Genomic DNA, 21,637 nt, shown 5'->3' with positions numbered 1-21,637 from the left:
TTGAATAGATCACATATATTCTGTGGGCCACATTTTATACTGTGCTCAGCCACAAGAGAGAGGTAGAGAGTGGATTACAGTTCACTGATTCTAAGGTCGGTTATGCCAAAACCCCAAGTGAATTTACAGCAGCTAAAGAACATGCTCTAGACTGCCAGCTGGTAACTGTCCCTAAGGAACTGCATGTTAGGGACTGCAGGAGTACACCATGCTCTGGCCAAGTCTCTCCCCACCAATCACTCTGATAACTCTAGGAGGGCGGCATAGTTACTGGCTATTCAGGAAATCTCCAGCAGAGGAGATGCATCCAGATTCAGCTGCGCACAAAGTGCAGAGTGGGCCAGAGAATCTGATCTCATGTCTGTCCATATTTTTATCAGTAAATATATATACACACACGTAAGTGATATATAATTAAATATGTCACCACCTTTAAATAAGTTTTCCTAGTAAAATAATATAACAGTATCTATATGGAAGTACAGTAAAAAGAAATCATATGGTATTTTCATAATGAAAAGAAGAGATTAACGAAATTACATGGCTTCAGCCTGGCATTCTTTTAAAGTCTGTATCTTACAACAGCCTCATTCCCCCTCGCAATGAAGTGAAAAGGGAGGACTCCCATTGACTCCACCTGCAGTTGGATCAAGCCCCAAATGATCCTTTCTTTGTTGTTAATGTTTCTCTAAATAATTAGTTTAAATGGTTTCACATAAACAACACTTAAATAAGAACAGCCTTACTTTTTTGCTGGCGCTGTTTTTTGTAAATTCCACATTTTTAACGTATGGTCCTCGGATGCAGTTATTAAGACTGGTTCAACTGGATGGAAAGCCAGACCTCTTATTCCATCAAAATGACTTCTTAATGTGAATTTAGGATTCCAGGTCTTCCTCAGTGCATCCTTATTGTTTGCTATCTATTTGGAAAAAATACCCAAAATTTGTACTTAGTTTGGTGGACTTACAACAAAAGGAGAAATCAGAATTTTAATCTAGCATTTATGGATTACTTCAAATTGTTACTTCATTTTCATATCTCCATGTCTTTAAACTAACCAGCACTCTATTTGCCAAGCATGAGAAAACTCATATTTACATATACAGGTAGTATATACAAAAGTCAGATTATTTGCACCTTACTTTTCTTCCTCACTTTCATATTTTAAAAAGTAGCCATAGTTTATGACCAGAATTAAAAAATAAGATCATAAATAACATCAATTGGATTACTTTTTTAAAATGATAAAGAGAAGATCCCATAAAAACAGAAGATGGAAGTCTTCACATATGGATATGCCTCTGTGCAAACATGAAATGCTCTGTGAGTCACATTTATCATCGCTCAGTGACTCAAAGTTTCTCAGTTTACAAGTCAAAAGATATCCTTCCTAACAACCAGTGCTGCCAACTCAGCCTAGGATCTGGAAGTTCAGCTGCGTTCTTTCTGGTTCACATATTAACAGTGGCCTTGACTCAATCAGGGCGCATTATAGGAATAGTTAGGATGCAATTGGGATGTGGATCTTAATTTAATCCAATTTATTTTCTTAGAGATGTATTGGCGTTGTTGTGCTAACAGAATCAGTACAAACTTATTTTTATCAGTAAAATAAGCAGTGATGACTTGGAATTCAAAAAGGAAGCAGAACAGTTGAGTAAGATTATATTTACAAAGGTTTCAGAGTGGTAGCCGTGTTAAGTCTGTATCAGCAAAAACAACATGAAGTGGGTTTTAGCTCACAAAAGCTTATGCCCAAATAAATCTGTTAGTCTCTAAGGTGCCACAAGGACTCCTCATTATATTTACAAAGATACTTCTTTAACAATAACTGCTTTTTAAAAGTGACCCAAATGATAATCCAGTCTCAGTAACGTAAAAGAAATGCTGTAAGGCAGTCATTTCAACACAGCTCCCTTGGACAAAGGCTGAAATAAAACAATGGATGATCTTTTAGGCTTTGTCATCAACCACTACTTGCGCTAAGTTTCATAGAATCACAGGACTGCAGTGGATCTCAAGAGATCATCTAGTTGAGTCCCCTGCACTCATTTGCTTGGCAATAACAGATAAAGTCCACTAATAAAATGCTGATACAAAAACTAAATAAGGACTAACAGTATCATAATATTTGTTGTGAAGCACATTTCATGTAGATCCCAACATTTGTGTCTATAATTAATTGCAGGCAGAGAGGACTGATGCCCCTTTGAAAGATTGGTCTTTAATAGAATACAGCTCAGAGATTTCAATATTGAAAAGTCTATGCATTCTATCCAGCATATCTTCAAACAGTATGTATCAGAGACTTAAAAATTGTTTCCCAGAGTTTAATAAATATTGAAGTAATAATGAGAACACACAGCATAGAAACCTAAAACTTTAGAAAATCAGGCTCAATAAGCATTAAAGGAGAAATAGTGGTTGCTAAATCTATAAATGAGGTTCTTGGAGTGACAAATTATTTTAGATTAAATTCAATGCTCCTTTTCAGTTAAAAAAGACTGCAGATCCTCGAGACTCTTCCTTTATTGCTGGAAAATGAGTGGGGCCTAATTTCAGAGAAAAAGTACTGGGGATGAAAGCAAATGCCATAGTAAATTGGCAGGTGGAGTCAGAGGCAGGTGCAGTGATATAAAATACTTTCAAGTCATTTTTTTAAACTGACAATTTCAAATTAATAGCATCCCTTTAAGGGAGACAACATTTGTCAGCTCCAGTTTGTTAAAAAGAAGGCTTACAGGTAACGGATTATTTCTTCAACAGGTGGCGTATAGGAATTAGGTGACAGAATTCCAACTCAGAGAAGTTTAGGATCCATTCTACTGATATGGCCAGAAAGAGCAGGGCAGAACAGATTTCAGTGTCACTTTGGAAATATTTCCTAAATAACTATAAAGTTTAACAACTGTAATTAATGTTCTAACACAGTAATATAACAACTTTAAGTAGCTACAGGTTTTGGATGGGAAGGGAGGGTTTATATTTTATTTTCTGATAGATTACACGAGAATGTAACATTTAACGATGTAAGATTAAGACTGATGAACATCAAAACATTACTGGATAAATATATATTTAATCATTTTAACTACTGATTGATGTTCACTTCTATTAGTTATTATTAATTTACACATTTGTACTCCAGATGCTAATTTTTAATAAACACCAAACTGAGAAGGATTCTCTCAGGGCCTGACAATGACAAAGTCAGGACTCCCAAGCTTCATTCTGGATCTGATATTTATGCTATGGGACTTTATGAAATTCACTTAAGGTGTCTGGGTGAAATCCTGACCACACTGTTGTTAATGGGATTTTGCCATTGACTTCAATGGGACCAGGATTTTACCCTGCATGTTTCAGTTTACCTACCTGTAAAATGGATGTAATGAATACTTTCTTTATTGGAGCACTGAGAGACTTAATTAATGTTCGTGAAATACTTTGATATGTCTGAATTCAAGATGCTACTGTAGTTCAGTATTTATTATTAAAAACCAGGAAGAAAAATCTAAGCCCTTTGTGAATTTATGAAGCACTAAACAGAATGGTGACTGAAGAAAGATGTTTGTAATTCAAATGAAGAGTGCAGAAGGTAATCAAACAATTGGTGTGGAACATGATATTTAAAGGACACAGGCCTCCATCATATGAAAAACAATAAACCTTTCTTGCTGACTTCATATTATCAAAAATTCTCTCCAAAAGAGACAGAAATTGTAAGTTAACATTTAGCAAGATTCCAAGTTTTTAAGAATGCAAACATAATTTGATGACTCAGCAATCACCTCCTCCAACAACTGGGAAGCAAGTTTACCACTAAGGGTTATCAATATTGTGTAATTATTGTCTAGACTGAGCCTGGATAGAATTCATGTTGTTAGACGGAATGGAGAAAGCAGTAGAACCTCAAAGATACGAACACCAGAGTTACGGACTGACAGGTCAACCAGACACCATTGATTGGATGAGCCTATCTGCAAGTGTGTTTTCCTTTCCCAGTTCTACTTATGTGAAATATTTGCTGGAACAGTTCACATTTTCCCATCTAGAGGGCTTCCCAAACCAGGTATAAAAATTCTGTTCTTTCTTGCTGGTGGATTTAAAATGATAATGGCCAGCTTTCAGAGGGGTAGCCATGTTAGTCTGTATCAGCAAAAACAACAAGGAGACCTTGTGGCACCTAAGAGACTAACACATTTATTTGGGCATAAGCTTTCGTGGGCAATAACCCACTACATCAGATGCATGGAGTGAGCCTGCCTACTGTATTTTTCATTCCATGCATCTGATGCAGTGGGTTCTAGCACACGAAAGTTTATGCTCAAATAAAATGTGTTAGTCTCTAAGGTGCCACAAGGACTCCTAATGGCCAGCTTGCTCTTTAAGTAAAAACAGATTATGGGACAAGAGTCCACAATAAATGTATACCTTCACTTGTACGACACTTATCTGGAGTTTTCACACCAAGTTTCCCCAGAATGGCACCACTTCACATGAGATTCCTACCACAGATTATACATGTTTGTTTTCACTCACTTGGACAATTGAGATTTGGTAATCCCTGTTTAATTTCAGATGGCAGTAACATTCTGTCAGATCAGAACTTCTTAAAGGAGTCTGTCACACAGATTAAATCAAAAAATCTGTGTGATTAATGACTACTGAGATCTCAGAGCCCTTTTAGGGTCTCTTACACAGATTTATAGCAGCCATGAAACTTAGTCTCGTTGTATTACTTGCTAATTATGTACTTAGGATTGAGACACATTTTGTAAAGTCACATAGTACCAATGTCAAACTAAAAGAAATTTTAATTAAGGAGAAAGGTACTTTTCTCTAGATCACATAAGTGATTTCCTATTCCTATCAAGGAGGAACTACTCCTAGACAGAGCACTCAAACGTATTTTTTGTCTCAAATTGATTGAGGTATCTGAAAAAACTTGTTTCTACCAGAGGAAATGGGTTTATACAATTTTCTTCACAGGAAGAACTGGATTTTATAGTACTTTGATTCTCCTGAATTGGAATGTTGTTCAAAGAACACAATATTGAGAACTTTCCCCAATCTTACTCTAAAGCCCTCACTAAACAATGCTGAGGACCTATGTGTTTGAAATTAGTGACCCGTAGGAGGTACTAAATTATTAACAGGAACAGAAAACAGTCTTAGGAGGGGACCACATGCTACTTGGCATGCACTGCTTGGTGCCAATACAGATAACAGTACTATCATCTACTTCTTAGACTGCAGTTTTCATCTGCAGATTTTAGAAACACTTTACATAGGAGATAAATATCATTATCCTCATTTTACATATGGTGAAACTGAGGCACAGAGAAGATGAAGTGACCTGCCTAAGGTAAGCCAGCAGGCTAGTAACAGAGCCAGAAACAGAACTCAGAACACCTGAGTTCCAGTCTAGAGCTCCATCTACCAGGTAAAACTACTTCAATTCCTTTTCACCCTTCTGGACATCCTAGCATCTCTGAAGAAGGCAGAAAGGTAGAAAAATGGGTCTACAGTGGCAGCATACTCTAAGAACTTCAGTTACTAATAAGTAACCTACTTTTCTCCCTCTTTAAATTACCAAGATGGGTTCTACTCTTGGAAATCAACCACAGAGGGTAGCTTAAGAGTAATTTGATTTAAGGACTGGAAGACAGTTCTTCCAAAATTAGTATCTGATCAGACTACTTGCAGCCTAAGCCTTCAGTCAAGTGAGGTCAATGAGAACCATGAAAGAGCTGATTTCTGGATCACAAGACAAAATTGTAGAAGGCTCTTAAGAAATCACATTGTAAGTGAATGAACAAAAATGAATGCCCTTTCACAGGAAGGCAGTAATATGCAAAAGCAACTGCCATATGAACTTTCAGGTTAGAGACAGGAATGATAGGTTTCAGCAATGAAATCTGCTACTCCAAGATGTAAAGTACTGAACAAACAAATGAGAGACACCAGAACCCACATGGAAGCCTGAACAAAGAAGCAAACAGACAACGTGAAAGCTCTTTCATATGAATAGATTAGAGGACTCCAACAACACTTGACAAATATCTTAAACTCGAGATTTCAGCAGTTAAGAGTCAAGAATCTATACTACCAAATGAAGGGAAGTGAGATCAGAATGTAACAGCATCCCTCCCTTCTTGAAAGAAAATCATGCATACTTTAGTGGAAACAGAGGCAGCCCTGAGCTAAAGCTAGGAGACCATGCTACCAGATCCAATGTACCTAAACAGGAATGTCCTCTCTTGTTGCTAAACAAATCATGACTCACAAAAGACAAATTGAATACTTTGCAGAATATAGTGATGGCTGCTGCTGCAGCATTACTCAATGTCTTTGAATAAACTGCAGTCAGCTGTGTAACATCTGTGTCTGGGTGTATATGCCTTTAAAGGTCTGCTTGTTAATTTCTGGAATTTGAAATGCCGGGGATGATTTTATTCCAGAGTTTATTAAAAAAAAAAATCACATAGCCATAACACCTATGGTAATTTACTACATGTATGGTCAGGTCGGATGAAAACTAAAGCTCCTACCCTGAAACCTTCCATTTGCTACTGTTTGCAATTCCTTTACATCTGCAAAAGAGCATTGTACTGGGATTGATCTGTAGTTGCCAGATCACCAAGGTAAGAACACAGGGACAGATGGCTAAAGTAAATAATAGCTAAAATACACTTTGCTAGAAAGTAAAAGCTTTTAAAGATATGAAAAATCTGACATCTGGCTCCAAATAAGCAGCTGAGAGATTCATTAACAGGCTATACAGAAGAAACAAAGGAGGGAGTCATGCATCTTAAAATCTTAGCGAGGAGCTATATGTGCACAATGCTATCACCTATTAAGGCTATTTGACTTTCAATAGTTCTAAGGTCTGTGGCATGGCACACAGACTCCAAGGGTATGCCTTACACTGCAATTAAACACATGCAGCAGGCCCAAGTCAGGCTCACGGAGCTCTAAAATTGCAGTGTAGACATCCAGGCTCAGGCTAGAGTCTGGGCTCTGGGACGCTCCCACCTCTTATGGTCCCCTAGCCCAGACAGCTATATTGTAATTTTATACCCCTGCAGCCTGCCAGAGTCAGCTGACACAGACCAGCCACAGGAGTTTTATTGCAGTGGAGATGTACCCCAAGGGTGGGGATCTGAGGAGCAATTACTATACATGAAGAACAGCTATTTTGAGTTAAGACAGCAGAAGACCCTTAAAAGGTCACTTAACTTTTTTCTCTTTTAATAAAGAGAATTATCCTTCATTTTGCAAATGATGGATATTTTGCAAACACTTTTCTTTATTCTATATATTGCACATGTGGGGTTCCTCCTGTAGTCAGAAGTTTTACATGGTTACAGACTTCACTAAGATCTTCACACACATATAGACGGCAGAACCTTAAATGGCTTATTTTAAACTACCACTTACATCGTAAGTCAGTGAATCTGCCTCGTTGGCAACTGTAAGGCCTGCCAATTCTCCAAGACCCAGTTCACTTTCAAGGGCTTCATCTGCTCCCATAATGAATGACTTCCCTGATGTAGGAGGGAATGTTAAAGCTTCCACTGCAAGAAATGAAAAACACGCAAAAAGTCATAGCTATACACATACAATTCTGTGGATTTTCATGTAAAAATATCTGTTCATTTTCCCTGTAAAATATTATATATTAAATTATCTCAATTAGTAACCAAGGACAAAAGAGCAATAGACATTCACGCATGCGGAAAAGACACATATTCCAAAAGATATCCAAGGCACTTTCCAGTAATGGAGGTCTTTGAATACGCTGCTTTCACAGATCCACACCCTTGGAGTCCATGTGCCTCAGGACTGCTAAAAGCAATTGTTTATGTCCCTTTCAGCTCTTTCTAATGCCAAAGTAATAAAGAGGTGCACAGCCACTTCTTCAATTTTATACAGAATACACAGATGCTCCAAAGACGCAGGGAAGGGAAGAATGGAAACAGGGGCTGGTTGAGGCAACATATTTGGAGAAATTCAGGTATTAAAAACCTAGGTTTTTCCTTCTATACACTGCTTCCACAGCTATCTTGGAAATTATAGGTATACGTACCCAGAGGAGCACTGGGTATTTAAAAAGGGAGTGTTCAAGCATTCTCTCATAAGGAGCATCTGACCTAGCCTTTCAACTGAGAGCAACGTTAGGTAAAAATAAAAACGGAGAAGTCTTCAAATTTCAGAGGTGATTATGTGTTGTAGATTCGACAGAAATGGTATCATAACACTGGTGGAATTAGCCTTCAGGTCACCTGATACTTATCTTTGAGTTAACAGGAATGAAAACAGAACAATTAAATGTGGATACCATCTATACCCTAACTAATTTCCCTGTGGAGCTCACACCAACAAACTTGAAGGAGCCTGGATGACTTACGGAAATTCTAGCCTATGCATCACATTCAACTTGAACTATACAGCTGCTCCAGGAGAACTGAAGTTTAGAAAAGAAAACCAGCAAGGAGAGGGATCAGATGCAATGAAAATAAGAGATCACTTTTGCCACAAATCTTCAGTTTCTTCATTGCTCTTGAATTTCCGAAGTTGTGGCTCATACATTATTATATTTATACATATTATATATAGGTTGCAGCCTCTCCTGGAAGATGCAAACTTGACTAGTCATTCATGCTTCTGCTGTCTTCAGGTTAGGCTGTTGCTGTGCCCTCTTGAGGACTACCTGGAATCTTCATCTATAGTGCCCTAAGTTGCAGCCTATTGCTTACAAAAATGGGTCAGCAAGAGCTAATTATGCCTATGCTAACTCCGCTCCACTGGCTTCCCATTTGTTTCCAGATGTAATTCAATATATTGGTTCTAATTTACTGCAAAAACCCATAAGTAGCTTGGAAATAGCTGCCTTAGTGTCTTCAGCACTGCAACTGTTGATTAGATACTTTTGCTACCAGTGTCAAGTTAGACATTTTAGGGATTTAATGTAGGATGCTTTCAGTGGAAGGTCACTGCCATTGTATCTTGCCCTTTCAGGTGTGTCACCAGAAATCTATTCCAAAGATTTTCAGAGTGTGGGATGAGACGCATCTTTATGATAAAGCATTTGCTCAGCTATGACAATCACTGGGTTATGACTGGAATGGTACTGTTAAATAGATATACTTTTAAAACATTTCTCAAATGTTAACACATTACAAAGATACAAAGAATGGATATTTGTGTTGTCCATTGTGGGTAGTTTAGATGTTACATTTAATCTTTGTAATGCTAAAAAGTGACAGGCATACAAAAGAAGATGTTACTTACCCTGTACAGTAACTGGAATTCTTCAAGATATTTGTTGGGTGTTACACTTAGGTGCACATGAACTCCATGCACTTTGATCAGAGGCTTTTGATAGCAGTGTGCCCATTTGGTCCACACATGCATCCTAGCATATTCGTGCCCCAGACTGAGGGTATGCAGGAAGTGTCAGATGAACTGCCCTCAGTTCCTTCTCTACTACAAAGTCCTACGACACAAAGATTCTGAGGTAGAGAGGAAGAAGGCAGGTAGTGAAGCACCTATAGGGTCAAACATCTTGAACTCCAGTTACCACAGAGGGTAAGTAACCTTTCCTTCTCTGTCAGTAAGGTCCCTATGCTCCACTTCAGGCGACTTCTCAGCAGTACTTTCTGAAGGAGATGGGTGCTTAGGAGTTGTAGTTTAACAGTTCGCAAAACTGCAGTCCCAAAGGCAGCATCTGCCCTAGAGGCATGTACTAAGGCATAGTGTTCTGACAAGGTGTAGATGAAAGTCCACAGCAGCTTTGCATATTTCACCAATGGATACATTCTTCAACAGAGCTATGGAAATAGACTGAGATCTGGTGGAATGGGCTACAACCCTGAAAGGAGGTTTAGCATTAGCAGCCTCATAGCAGAAGATGAAACAATTGGAAACCCACTTAGAGAGTCTTCAAGAAGAAAGAGGGACTTCTTTAATTCTGTCCACGAAAGAGAGAAACAGCCTGGGAGAGACTCTGAAGGGTTTAGTCCTTTCCAAATAAAAAGCCAATACCCTCTTGTTGTGTAAGGTGCATAGGACAGCTTCCTCCCTAGTCAGATGAGGTTTAGGATGTAACACTGGCAGCCGATGACCTGACTGATATTAAAGTCTGAGGTTACATTGGGTAAAAAAAGGGAGATGTGGCCAAAGACATACCTTTTCTTTATAGAAAACTGTGTAGAAAGGGACCAATCATTAAGGCACAAAGCTCACCAATTCTCCTAGTGGAGGTGATGGCCACTAAAAATGCAGTCTTCACAGACAAGTGTAGAAGGACACACTTAGCTAGTGGCTAAAAATGGAGGCTTTACTGGTTGGTGAGTCTTGCCCACATGCTCAGGGTTTAACTGATGGCCATATTTGCGGTTGGGAAGGAATTTTCCTCCGGGGCAGATTGGCAGAGGTCCTGGAGGTTTTTTGCCTTCCTCTGCAGCATGGGGCACAGGTCACTTGCTGGAGGATTCTCTGCAGCTTGAGGTCTTCAAACCACAATTTCAAGACTTCAATAACTCAGACATAGGTTAGGGGTTTGTTACAGGAGTGGGTGGGTGAGTTTCTGTGGCCTGCATTGTGCAGGAGGTCAGACTAGATGATCATAATGATCCCTTCTGACTTTAAAGTCTATGAGTCTATAAAGTTGAGGCCCAAATTCAAGTTCTAAATAGGAGTGGGTTCTTTGACATGTGGAAAAAGGTCAGCCAATCCTCTGGTGAATCTGGAAGTGATGGGGTGAGCAACACTAAAAGCCAATCAATAGGGCAACAGAAAACTGTGAAAGTTCATTTAGCTGCTATAACAGAGCTCAGAGAGAGGCATGAATTCTTCAAACTTGACAGGTAATCTAAGACATCCAAAAGGGAAGACTCAGCAGGGGATACAATAATGGTGGAATCTCTTTCATTTCTGCAGGTAAATTTTTCTAGTTGCTGCTTTTCTGCTATTCAACAAAACCTCCTGTACCTCTCTTCAACAGGAGACCTCTACCCCAGAGAACCATCTAGAAACCAAGCCTTGAGCTACTGCACGTTCGAGCTGAGATCAGTTCTTGAGTCAGCAGGTCAGGAATGGTTGGAAGCTGTAGTGAGATGCAAGGTGAATCAGGCAGGGGAACCATATTTGCCTTGGCCAAATCAGTGCAACTAGGATGACTTTAGCTCTGTCCTGATTGATTTTGTTTAGTACTCTGAGGAGCAGCAGTGCTAGTGGATAGGTACAGAGGAGATATCTTGACCAGAAGATGACGAAGGCTTCTCCCTGAGATTGATGGTCTAGACCCTCTTGATCCGAACATCCGACACCCTCTGCTGAGGACATTGGTGAAGAGGTCTGTTTCTGGAAAAACCCAGGTGTGGAATATATGCTCAAGAATTAAGTATTTGATTCCCACTCCTAGTCCTAGCAGAAGTGTCTGCTTGAGCCATTGGATATAGTGTTCTAAAGACTCAGTAAGTATGACGCTGAGAAGAAAATCCGACGCGCTATGTGCCACTTCTACCATTTTACTGCTTCTGCACAAAGGGAAAGGAATCTTGCTCCTCCTTGACAATTTATATAATGAATGCTGGTTCTGTTGTCTGTCGATAGATTAGCCCTTGATCATGGGAAGGAAACGTTTGCAGGCAAATCTAACTGATCTGAGTTCCAGGAGGTTACTGTGGAAAGTGGACTCTTGGGCAATCCATTTGCCTTGAATGTTATGTGTTTGAAGATATTATACACCCAACTGCCACCCTATGAGAAACCTATGAGAAATGCATCATACAATGGTGGCAGTCGTTGAGAGGCAGAATGAAAGGAATGCCAACACAGACATTGTCCAGGTCTTTCCACCAACTGTAGAACCTGATGAGGAATTGACAGTAATTTGTTCAGACTGTGCTTGTTGGGGGTGTAATCAGTTCTCAATCATCCTTGAGAGCAGTGTAGGTGCAATCTGACATGAAGCGTGACAAATGTGCAGGATACCATATGATCTAGGAGCTGCAGACAAATTGTGGCTCTTTGCAGACTTACCTGAACCTGCACGATCAGATCTGATAGTGTCAAAAACCTGTCAGTTGGTAGGTAAACTCTGGATATTTGTGGCATGTTAGGTGGCTCCTTATAAACTCTATTCACTGAACTGGTCTCAATGTGGACTGGTCTTTGTTGGGCTCAAGTCCTAACTGGTTGAATAGGGTCATAGTTTTCCTCGCTGTGGAAAGAACTTTGTTGTACAAATGGCCCTTGAGAAGCCAAATCATCGAGATAGCAGAAATCAATTATTCCTGATCGTTGGAGTTGAGTGGCTTCTCAAGGGCCTTCATAAAGACTCCGGGGGCAGTACAGAGCCTGGATGGGAGAACGTGATCTTGGAAGTGCTCCTGGCTGACCATGAAGGTCAAGGACTGCAGACCCATCCCCCAGATCTAGAGATGTTATTTATAGCTATGAGTGTTGCCATTCTGAACTTCCGTGTTTTGATGAAAATGTTCGACCATCTGAAATCTAAGATTCGTCTCCATATACTCTTATTTTGGGGAACCAGAAATTACTTGGAATAGAACCCCTTTCCCTCTGTGTTTGGCAGGAACTGGAACTGTGGACTACTATATGGAGAAGGAACAGGACTTCCTGTTTCAGCAGATGGAGTCCCTGAAAAAGGATGAGGAAGGAGGATAGGGTGGGGGAATGGAAGTGAAATGGATGGAATAACCTCATGTTACAACCTCCAAAATCCATCTGTCAGAAGTAATCTTCTCCTATGAAGATCGAAAATAGGAGAGATGATACCCAAATAATGGAAGAGAGCAAAACCTTTGGCCAAAACATCAACATTGACACTGAGATGAGGAAAGCTGAGTAGTGTTTGTTCTTGTGGTGGAGGATGGTTCTCTATCGTGGAAATTAGGTTTCTTCTTAGGTGGTTGCAAAGGCCTGTGATAAACAAGGAATTGGGCTTGGTGGGATCTGTGCACCATCTATGACCTGCTGAATCTCTTTTATTTGCAAGCACGTAGATACTGAGGGAGCAGATAGTAGCCCTCAAATCCCTGCAAGAATGTAAGAGTCTCCTGGTGAACTCACTAAAGAGCTTGAACCTCACAGTGTTTTTCCTAGGGAGACCTGAGGATTGCAGCCAGAAGTCATGACATATGACCACTGCAGAAACAGAGTCAGCTGCCATGTCAGCCACATCTAGAGTAACAAAGTCCTGGTTAATAAATGACTTTCCACAATGAATACCTGATATTGCTCTCATTATTCCTGAGGCAGATGATCAATAAAAACTAAATTTCTCATAATGGGTGTAGTTATATTTTGTAATCAGCACTTGATAATTGGCAATTTTAAATTGTAACAAAGCAGAGGACCACCTTTTTTGGCCAAAAAGAGATCTAGGTCCTTAGAATGTGGAATAGCCTTTAATGGTATTGTCTACTTTGTTTATTCACAGCATCCAGCACCAAGGAATTGAGGGCTAGGTGTGTGAACAAAAACTTGGAATCTTTAGCAGGAACATTGTTTTTTCTTTTTTCTGTCCTCTTACAGGTTGGAGGTCTGGGAGCTGGGGTTTCCCAAATTGTTTTGGCAGGTTCAAGCAGGGCTCTGTTTGTAGGTAAGACTCCTAGACCAGAAATGGCAATATAGAGAACATCCAAGAATTTGTTCTGGGTCTCCTGAATGTCTTCTGTGGGGATTCTGGAGGGAGTCGGAAATTGTCTTTGTGAGCATTTGGAAGTGCTTAAGATCATCCACACGTGATGGAGGTGGCAGCATCACTGCCTCATTAGGAAGAAATGTTAGTCTGCAGAATAGATGGCGACAGATGAGGCCCTGGTACCAAGAGTCTTTCCATATCCATCAATAGAGGGGATTCCAGTTCTGTCATAACCTTAGTCCCAGATTTGGACCTTAGCGTCCAAAATATGGGGGTTAGCATGAAAACCTCCAAGCTTAGTTACCAGCTTGGACCTGGTACTTGCTGCCACCACCCAAAAAATTAGAGTGTTTTGGGGCACTCTGGTCCCCATGAAAAACCTTCCCTGGGGACCCCAAGACCCAAATCCCTTGAGTCTCACAACAAAGGGAAATAATCCTTTTTCCCTTCCCCCCTCCAGGTGCTCCTGGAGAGATACACAGACACAAGCTCTGTGAAACTACACAGAGTGACTCCCCCTCTCTGTTCCCAGTCCTGGAAACCAAAAGCACTTTCCTATTCCCCCAGAGGGAATGCAAAATCAGGCTAGCAAATCCAACACACAGATCTCCCCCTGAATTCTTCCTCCCACCAATTCCCTGGTGAGTACAGACTCAATTTCCCTGAAATTTCCCAGTAAAGAAAACTTCAACAGGTCTTAAAAGAAAGCTTTATATAAAAAAGAAAGGAAAAATACATACAAATGGTCTCTCTGTATTAAGGTGACAAAATACAGGGTCGATTGCTTAAAAGAATATTGAATAAACAGCCTTATTCAAAAAGAATACAAATCAAAGCACTCCAGCACTTATATTCATGCAAATACCAAAGAAAAGAAACCATATAACTTACTATCTGATCTCTTTGTCCTTACACTTAGAAACAGAAGACTAGAAAGTAGAAACTACTTCTCCAAAGCTCAGAGAAAGCAGGCAGACAGAAAACAAAGACTCAGACACAAACTTCCCTCCACCCAGAGTTGAAAAAATCCGGTTTCCTGATTGGTCCTCTGGTCAGGTGCTTCAGGTGAAAGAGACATTAACCCTTAGCTATCTGTTTATGACAAGTTCATCCAAGACAAACAAGTCCTGGAAAATCTAAACTCCTGTGGTACCAGGTGAGAGTGTGCAGAACTCTGATGATGCTCTGTGGATGACTGACTTTGCAAACTGATCAATCAGTGCTATCAATGTCAACTTGGATACTGCAGGAAACTTGGAAGCAGGGTACCACAGGACTTGTAAGTTCCTGAAGCCTGAGCTGAAGGGTCCTCGGTATTAGGAGTTCTCAGGAGCCTCAGTGGTATCCTTTCTGGGATGCGAGGTCTCTAAAGCAGTGGGTCTCTGTGGTGACCTTGGTTTCCTGGCACCATCTTCTTTTTGAGGTGATTTGGAGCTCCTCTTTCTTGAAGTCTTGGTGCCATCCTCTGTGGTTCTCTCCCCAGTGGGGGAGTGGGCTGCAGAAGTTGATGGGGTGCTGTACAAACAGGGAGACTGCTATACCTGGCAGAAGAGGGGGTATCTGGACCTGGGTCTGAGCAAGGCGAAGGGAGTGCACCACCATGAGAAGCCTAAACTTAATTTCCATGTTTTTTCTAGGCCTACTCTTAAACCCTGAACAACTTTTACACTTAGATGGGAAATGGATGTTCTCTAAGCTGCAGACACAGTGAGTGACCATCAATAACAGGCACAGGATTCCATCAAGTGAGACAATGTTTCAATCCAGAGGATTTAAGCTTAACACAAAGATAACATCCTTCAAAGAAGGAAAGCCTGCACCCACCCACTCATCCCCCCCCCCGGTGGGAGGGGGAGCAACGAGGAGTCTCAAAGAAGTTTCCTAACACACACACACACACACACCCCTACCTACCTACCTTATACAACTGGTAAAAACTAAAAAGGGGGACTAAAGTAAGCTCTAAACAATAAAGCAAAAACTAGAATCTATTCCCTACGACAACGGTAACTATGACATAGACAAAATGCTTCAACTCAGGCCTAGGCAGCTGAGAAGGAACTGAAGGCTGTTCATCTGATACTGCTTCTATACCCTCAGTATGGGGAATGACAGCGCTCATGGGTAGATTGCAAGGCACTGCTACCAAGTCTCTTATCAAAGGCACATGGGGGCATGTGCACCTTAAATTGAGCACCCATAGGACATAAAAAAATAAGTTACTAGAGAAAATTCACTAAATAATGAGTTCTGAAAGAAAATGAAACATAGAAAACCAATATCTGAACAGCGCTTCGTGACTGAAAGCTCTGTTGATAGGCAGAAGAAAATATGAACTGAAGGAATAGGAGGGAACCATACACCCCTGGTATTGAGACACGTTTGCATATATTCTGCCCTCCACCATATACTAATGGCCTTTGTTGTTTGAGTGACATGTAGACTGAGAATGGGAAGCTGTGGAGGAAATGTCTAAGACCTACCACCTTTTAGAACAGGGGATCTCAAACTGGGGGCTGGGACCCCTCAGGGGGTCGCGACTGTGATGGGTTGGATCACAGAAACCCCCCTGGGAGCTGCCAATTGATGTGCTAAGACTACCTCTGTTCCTGTTTTCCCTGCCAGCTCAGGACTCCAGCACCCTGTGTTGCTGACACTCCCGTCTGCTCCAACAAAGACCCAGGGTCTGAATTACCTGCCCCAAAGCTGCAGGTTTACCTGAAAACAGCTCACAGAACTGCTTGTCTTTAGCACTCAGATGCCCAACTCCCAATGGGGTCTAAACCCAAATAAATCCATTTTACCCTGTATAAAGTTTATGCAAGGTAAACAAATTGTTCGCCCTCTATAACACTAATAGAGAGATATACACAGTTGTTTGCTCCCCCAGGTATTAATATATACTCTGAGTTAATTAATAAATAAAAAGTGATTTTATTAAATACAGAAAGTAGGATTTAAGTGTTACCAAAGTAATAACAGACAGAACAAAGTCACAAAAAAAAAATAAAATGCACAAATCTAGGTCTAATCAAACTAAATACGGATAAGATCCTCACCAGTTTCAGAATGCTCCCTTTTACAGACTAATTTCCTTTTAGCCTGGGTCCAGCAATCACTCACACCCCTGTAGTTACTGTTCTTTGTTCCAGTTTCCTTCAAGTATTCTTGGGGGAGAGTGGGGGGTGGAGAGGCTCCTTCTTTAGCCAGTTGAAGACAAAATGGAGGGGTCTCCCAGGGGTTTAAAAAGACTCTCTTGTGGGTGAAGATCCCCTCCTCACCCTGCGTAGAATCCAGTCACAAAATGGAGATTCGGAATCACATGGGCAAGTCACATGCCCATGCATGACTCAGGGCTTGCAGGTAGCAGTCATTACCCACATGCTATCTTGAACATCCTCAGGTAGACTTCTTATGTGAATTGGAGTCGATAAACTCGGGGGTTGTGCCATATGACTGGAGGATTGCTAATGTAGTTCCTATTTTTAAGAAAGGGAATAAGAGTGATCCGGGTAATTATAGGCCTGTTAGCTTGACATCTGTAGTATGTAAGGTCTTGGAAAAAATTTTAAGGGAGAAAGTAGTTAAGGACATAGAGGTCAATGGTAATTGTGACGAATTGCAACACGGATTTACTAAAGGTAGATCGTGCCAAACCAATCTGATCTCCTTCTTTGAGAAGGTGACGGATTACTTAGATAAAGGAAATGCGGTAGATATAATTTACCTAGATTTCAGTAAGGCGTTCGACACGGTTCCGCACAGGGAGCTGTTAGTTAAATTGGAAAAGATGGGAGTGAATATGAAAGTTGTAAGGTGGATAAGGAACTAGTTAAAGGGGAGACTCCAGAGGGTCGTATTGAAAGGTGAACTGTCGGGCTGGAAGGAGGTCACCAGTGGAGTCCCTCAAGGATCGGTTTTGGGACTGATCTTATTTAGCCTTTTTATTACTGACCTTGGCACAAAGAGCGGGAATGTGCTAATAAAGTTTGCGGATGACACAAAGCTGGGGGGTATTGCTAACACGGAGAAGGACAGGGATACTATTCAGGAAGATCTGAACCACCTTGTAAACTGGAGTAATAGAAATAGGATGAAATACAATAGTGAAAAGTGCAAGGTCATGCATTTAGGAATTAATAATAAGAATTTTGGATATACGTTGGGGGCGCATCAGTTGGAAGCGACGGAGGAGGAGAAGGACCTTGGGGTACTGGTTGATAGCAGGATGACTATGAGTCGCCAATGTGATACGGCTGTTAAAAAAGCAAATGCGATTTTGGGATGCATCAGGCGGGGTATTTCCTGCAAGGATAAGGATGTGTTAGTACCGTTATATAAGGCGTTGGTGAGACCCCATCTGGAATACTGTGTGCAGTTCTGGTGTCCCATGTTCAAGAAGGATGAATTCAAACTGGAACAGGTTCAGAGACGGGCTACAAGGATGATCCGAGGAATGGAAAAACTGCCTTATGAAAGGAGACTCAAAGAGCTTGGCTTGTTTAGCCTGGCCAAAAGAAGGCTGAGGGGGGATATGCTCGCTCTATATAAATATATCAAGGGGGTTAACGTTAGGGAGGGAGAGGAATTATTTAAGTTTAGTACTAATGTAGGCACGAGGACGAATGGGTATAAACTGGATATTAGGAAGTTTAGACTTGAAATTAGACGAAGGTTTCTGACCATTAGGGGAGTGAAGTTCTGGAATAGCCTTCCGAGGGAAGTAGTAGGGGCAAAAGACTTTCCTGGCTTTAAGACAAAGCTTGATAAGTATATGGAGGGGATGTTATGATAGGATCGTTAATTTGGGCAATTGATCTTGAATTACCACCACACAGGTCTGCTCAATGGTCTGCGGGGAGATGTTGGATGCGATGGGTACTGAGTTGCTGCAGAGAATTCCTTTTTGGGTGCTAGCTGGTGACTCTTGCCCACATGCTCAGGGTTTAGCTGATCGCCATATTTGGGGTCGGGAAGGAATTTTCCTCCAGGGCGGATTGGGAGGTGCCCTGGAGGTTTTTCGCCTTCCCCTGCAGCGTGGGGCACGGGTCACTTGCTGGTGGTTTCTCTGCAGCTTGAGGTCTTCAAACCATTTTTGAGGATTTCAATAACTCGGTCCTGGGATAGGGGTTGTTATTAAATTGGATGGGTGGGGTTCTGTGGCCTGCCTTGTGCAGGAGGTCAGACTAGATGATCAGATTGGTCCCTTCTGACCTATGAGTCTATGAGTCTTCCAAGCTCTTTTGTCTGTTAAGTGCTTCCTGACTGAGCACTTAACTTGCACATTCCTTTCCCAAGAAGTGACCAAATGTTCTAATTAAGGCTACTTAGAAATCAAGCCATTATACAGCCAAAGTTCATAACTTTGAACACACAAATGGTGCCTGCATACAACTAGGATGAACATAACCAGTAGATCATAACCTTTACATAGATATGTTACATGGTGTCATAAACAGATAGCTAAGGGTTAATGTCTCTTTCACGTGAAAAAAAGTAACCTGAAACACCTGACCAGAGGACCAATCAGGAAACCAGACTTTTTCAGGTCTGGGTGGAGGGAAGTTTGTTTCTGAGTTTTTTGTCTTCTGCCTGTCCCTCTCGGCTATGGGAAGGATTTTTCTATTTCCTGCTTTCTAATCTTCTGTTTCCAAGTTGTGAGTACAGAGGTCATAATACAATAGGGGTTATTGTTTTTTTCTTTTGTATTTACATGGTGTAGTTGCTGGAGTGCTTTGAATTGTATTCTTTTTGAATAAGGCTGTTTATTCATATTTCTTTTAAGCAATTGACCCTGTATTTGTCACCTTAATACAGAGAGACCATTTTTATGTACTTTTTCTTTCTTTTTAAGACCTGTTGGAGTTTTTCTTTAGTGGGGAACTCCAGGGAACTGAGTCTGTGCTCACCAGGGAATTGGTGGGAGGAAGAAGTCGGGGGAAATCTGTGTGTGTTAGATTTACTAGCTTGACTTTGCATTCCCTCTGGGTGAGGGGGGAAGAGAGATTAGCTCTCGGTACTTCTGTTTTCCAAGGCTCGAAACGGGGAGGGTGGAATCCCTCTGTTTAGATTCATGGAGTTTGCTTCTGTTTATCTCTCCAGGAACCCAGGGAGGGAATACCTGGAAGGGAGAAGGGAAGGGAAATGGTTTATTCCCCTTTGTTGTGAGACTCAAGGAATTTGGGTCTTGGGGTCCCCAGGGAAGGTTTTTGGGGGGACCAGAGTGCCCCAAAACACTCTAATTTTTTGGGTGGTCGCAGCTTTACCAGGTCCAAGCTGGTAACTAAGCTTGGAGGTTTTCATGCTAATCCCCATATTTTGGACGCTAAGGTCCAAATCTGGGACTACGTTATGACACATGGCATATGTAGCAAAACCCTATTCCAGTTATATCATACATACATTTGAGAGCACCACCCCATAAAACCTTATGGGGTACACTGTCACAGCGAGGTTATTCCGGGGGGGGGGGGGGGAAGGGGTCGCCAACTGTCAGCCTCCACCCGAAACCCTGCTTTTCCTACAGAATTTATAATAGTGTTAACTATATAAAAAGTGCTTTTAATTTATAAGGAGGTGTTGAACTCAGAGGCTTGCTACATGAAAGGAGTCACCAGTACAAAAGTTTGAGAACCACTGTTCTAGAATCTAAGCTTGAATTAAAAAAAAAGTTTCTAACCCTTTTTGATGTTAGACCTTTCTAATACAGAAAAACATGCTAACATCCTTCTGAGTACGCAGACATGCAGATTATTCCTACTGACATGTAATTTCTGCCCAATTTATCTTTATGCCTTCTTCAGCTCTGACCTCATCTTACTCCTCTCCAGTCCATCCAGAACATAGTAAGATCATTTCTTCTCACCATTCATGTACTTCTCTGAATCTCCCTATGGCATTCTCTTTTCTACCTTATTCTAGTCAGATTCAAGCTTTTTGTACTCTGCTTGAAGACTGCATAAATTTAACTCTACCCAAATTTCTGCTTTTTATTCATGAACATCTCTTCTTCTTTGCTCTACTAAGGAACTGATGCATGAATTACCAGCTTCCTTTCTCTCACTTGCATTCTTAACTTACTTAATACTTCCTTATATGTAATTTTTTTAAAATGGATATTAAACTGCTATATTTTTAATAATAAATTTTCACCAATGAAAAATGAAGTGATATTGATGTGTTTTGGTTTTGCCTTGTTCATAAGCTCGTCAGATGCTCTCAATTACAATATATATATTTTGAAAGACAATGAATGTGGAAAGCTCTCATGTTTTTTGCCACCAGTGAGGCACTTGTGCGATGACAGGAAATGCTCAACACACACAAATAATTCTGCTACATTTCAAATTGTTGCTAAGTTACCATTTTTTTAAAAAAAAAACCTCTCTAAGCATGTGGGAGGTTGAACTATTGTGCTCTGTAGCAGTTAACCCATATGGAACTCTTTTTCATCTTCATTTGTTTTGTAATTTTGTCAATCTAATTTCTTACTATTTCAGGAAGAGATATGGATTATTAGCCAAAACCATGTTTTGCTCATTTTTCTGGTCATATTTAGCAATCTTTTGGGCATAAATCACAGTATGCCTCATAGAACACCTCAGAAAAGGCACTTTTTGCTTATTTGATTATTCTGTATATCATTAAAATAATTGAAATACTGAAGCTAGAACACTGCAAACAACAATTTATAGGTGTAGTGTTTGTGAAGGTAAGTGTTACATACCGAATCAGAGACCGTGCACAGCATATTAGGACTTTCCACCATAAAATTTAAGAAATGGGCAACCAACCTGAGCAAAAATTGCGGTCTGTCTTTCCTCTATGATTCTGGACTCAGTCACTGCGTGTTTCCATGTTAGACACACCCTTTAATTTAGCTGCAGAGTTTGTTCCTTATCACTGCGCTCAAATATTATAAAATGCTACACATCTTCTGTACAAACATACATGGAC

The 21,637-nt window shown here is 40.7% G+C and overlaps 1 protein-coding gene across 3 annotated transcripts in view; it reads right to left on the bottom strand.

Annotated features, from left to right (window-relative positions):
- STRN (striatin) overlaps positions 1–21,637 on the bottom strand; it is a 113,777-nt gene that overhangs the window by 17,467 nt on the left and 74,673 nt on the right. For all 3 annotated transcript variants that reach the window (XM_050950294.1, XM_050950295.1, XM_050950297.1), the window contains 2 exons: positions 7,447–7,583; positions 747–922 (listed from right to left, as the gene is read on the bottom strand). In XM_050950294.1, the coding sequence (XP_050806251.1) occupies positions 747–922; positions 7,447–7,583 (313 nt within the window). The remainder of the gene's footprint in view (positions 1–746; positions 923–7,446; positions 7,584–21,637) is intronic.

The sequence above is a fragment of the Gopherus flavomarginatus genome, chromosome 4 (genome assembly GCF_025201925.1).
Source record: "Gopherus flavomarginatus isolate rGopFla2 chromosome 4, rGopFla2.mat.asm, whole genome shotgun sequence".
NCBI classification, from domain to species: Eukaryota; Metazoa; Chordata; order Testudines; family Testudinidae; genus Gopherus; species Gopherus flavomarginatus.
The sequence above is the reverse complement of the archived record's forward strand: the minus strand, read 5'-3'. Positions and strand labels throughout refer to the sequence as shown.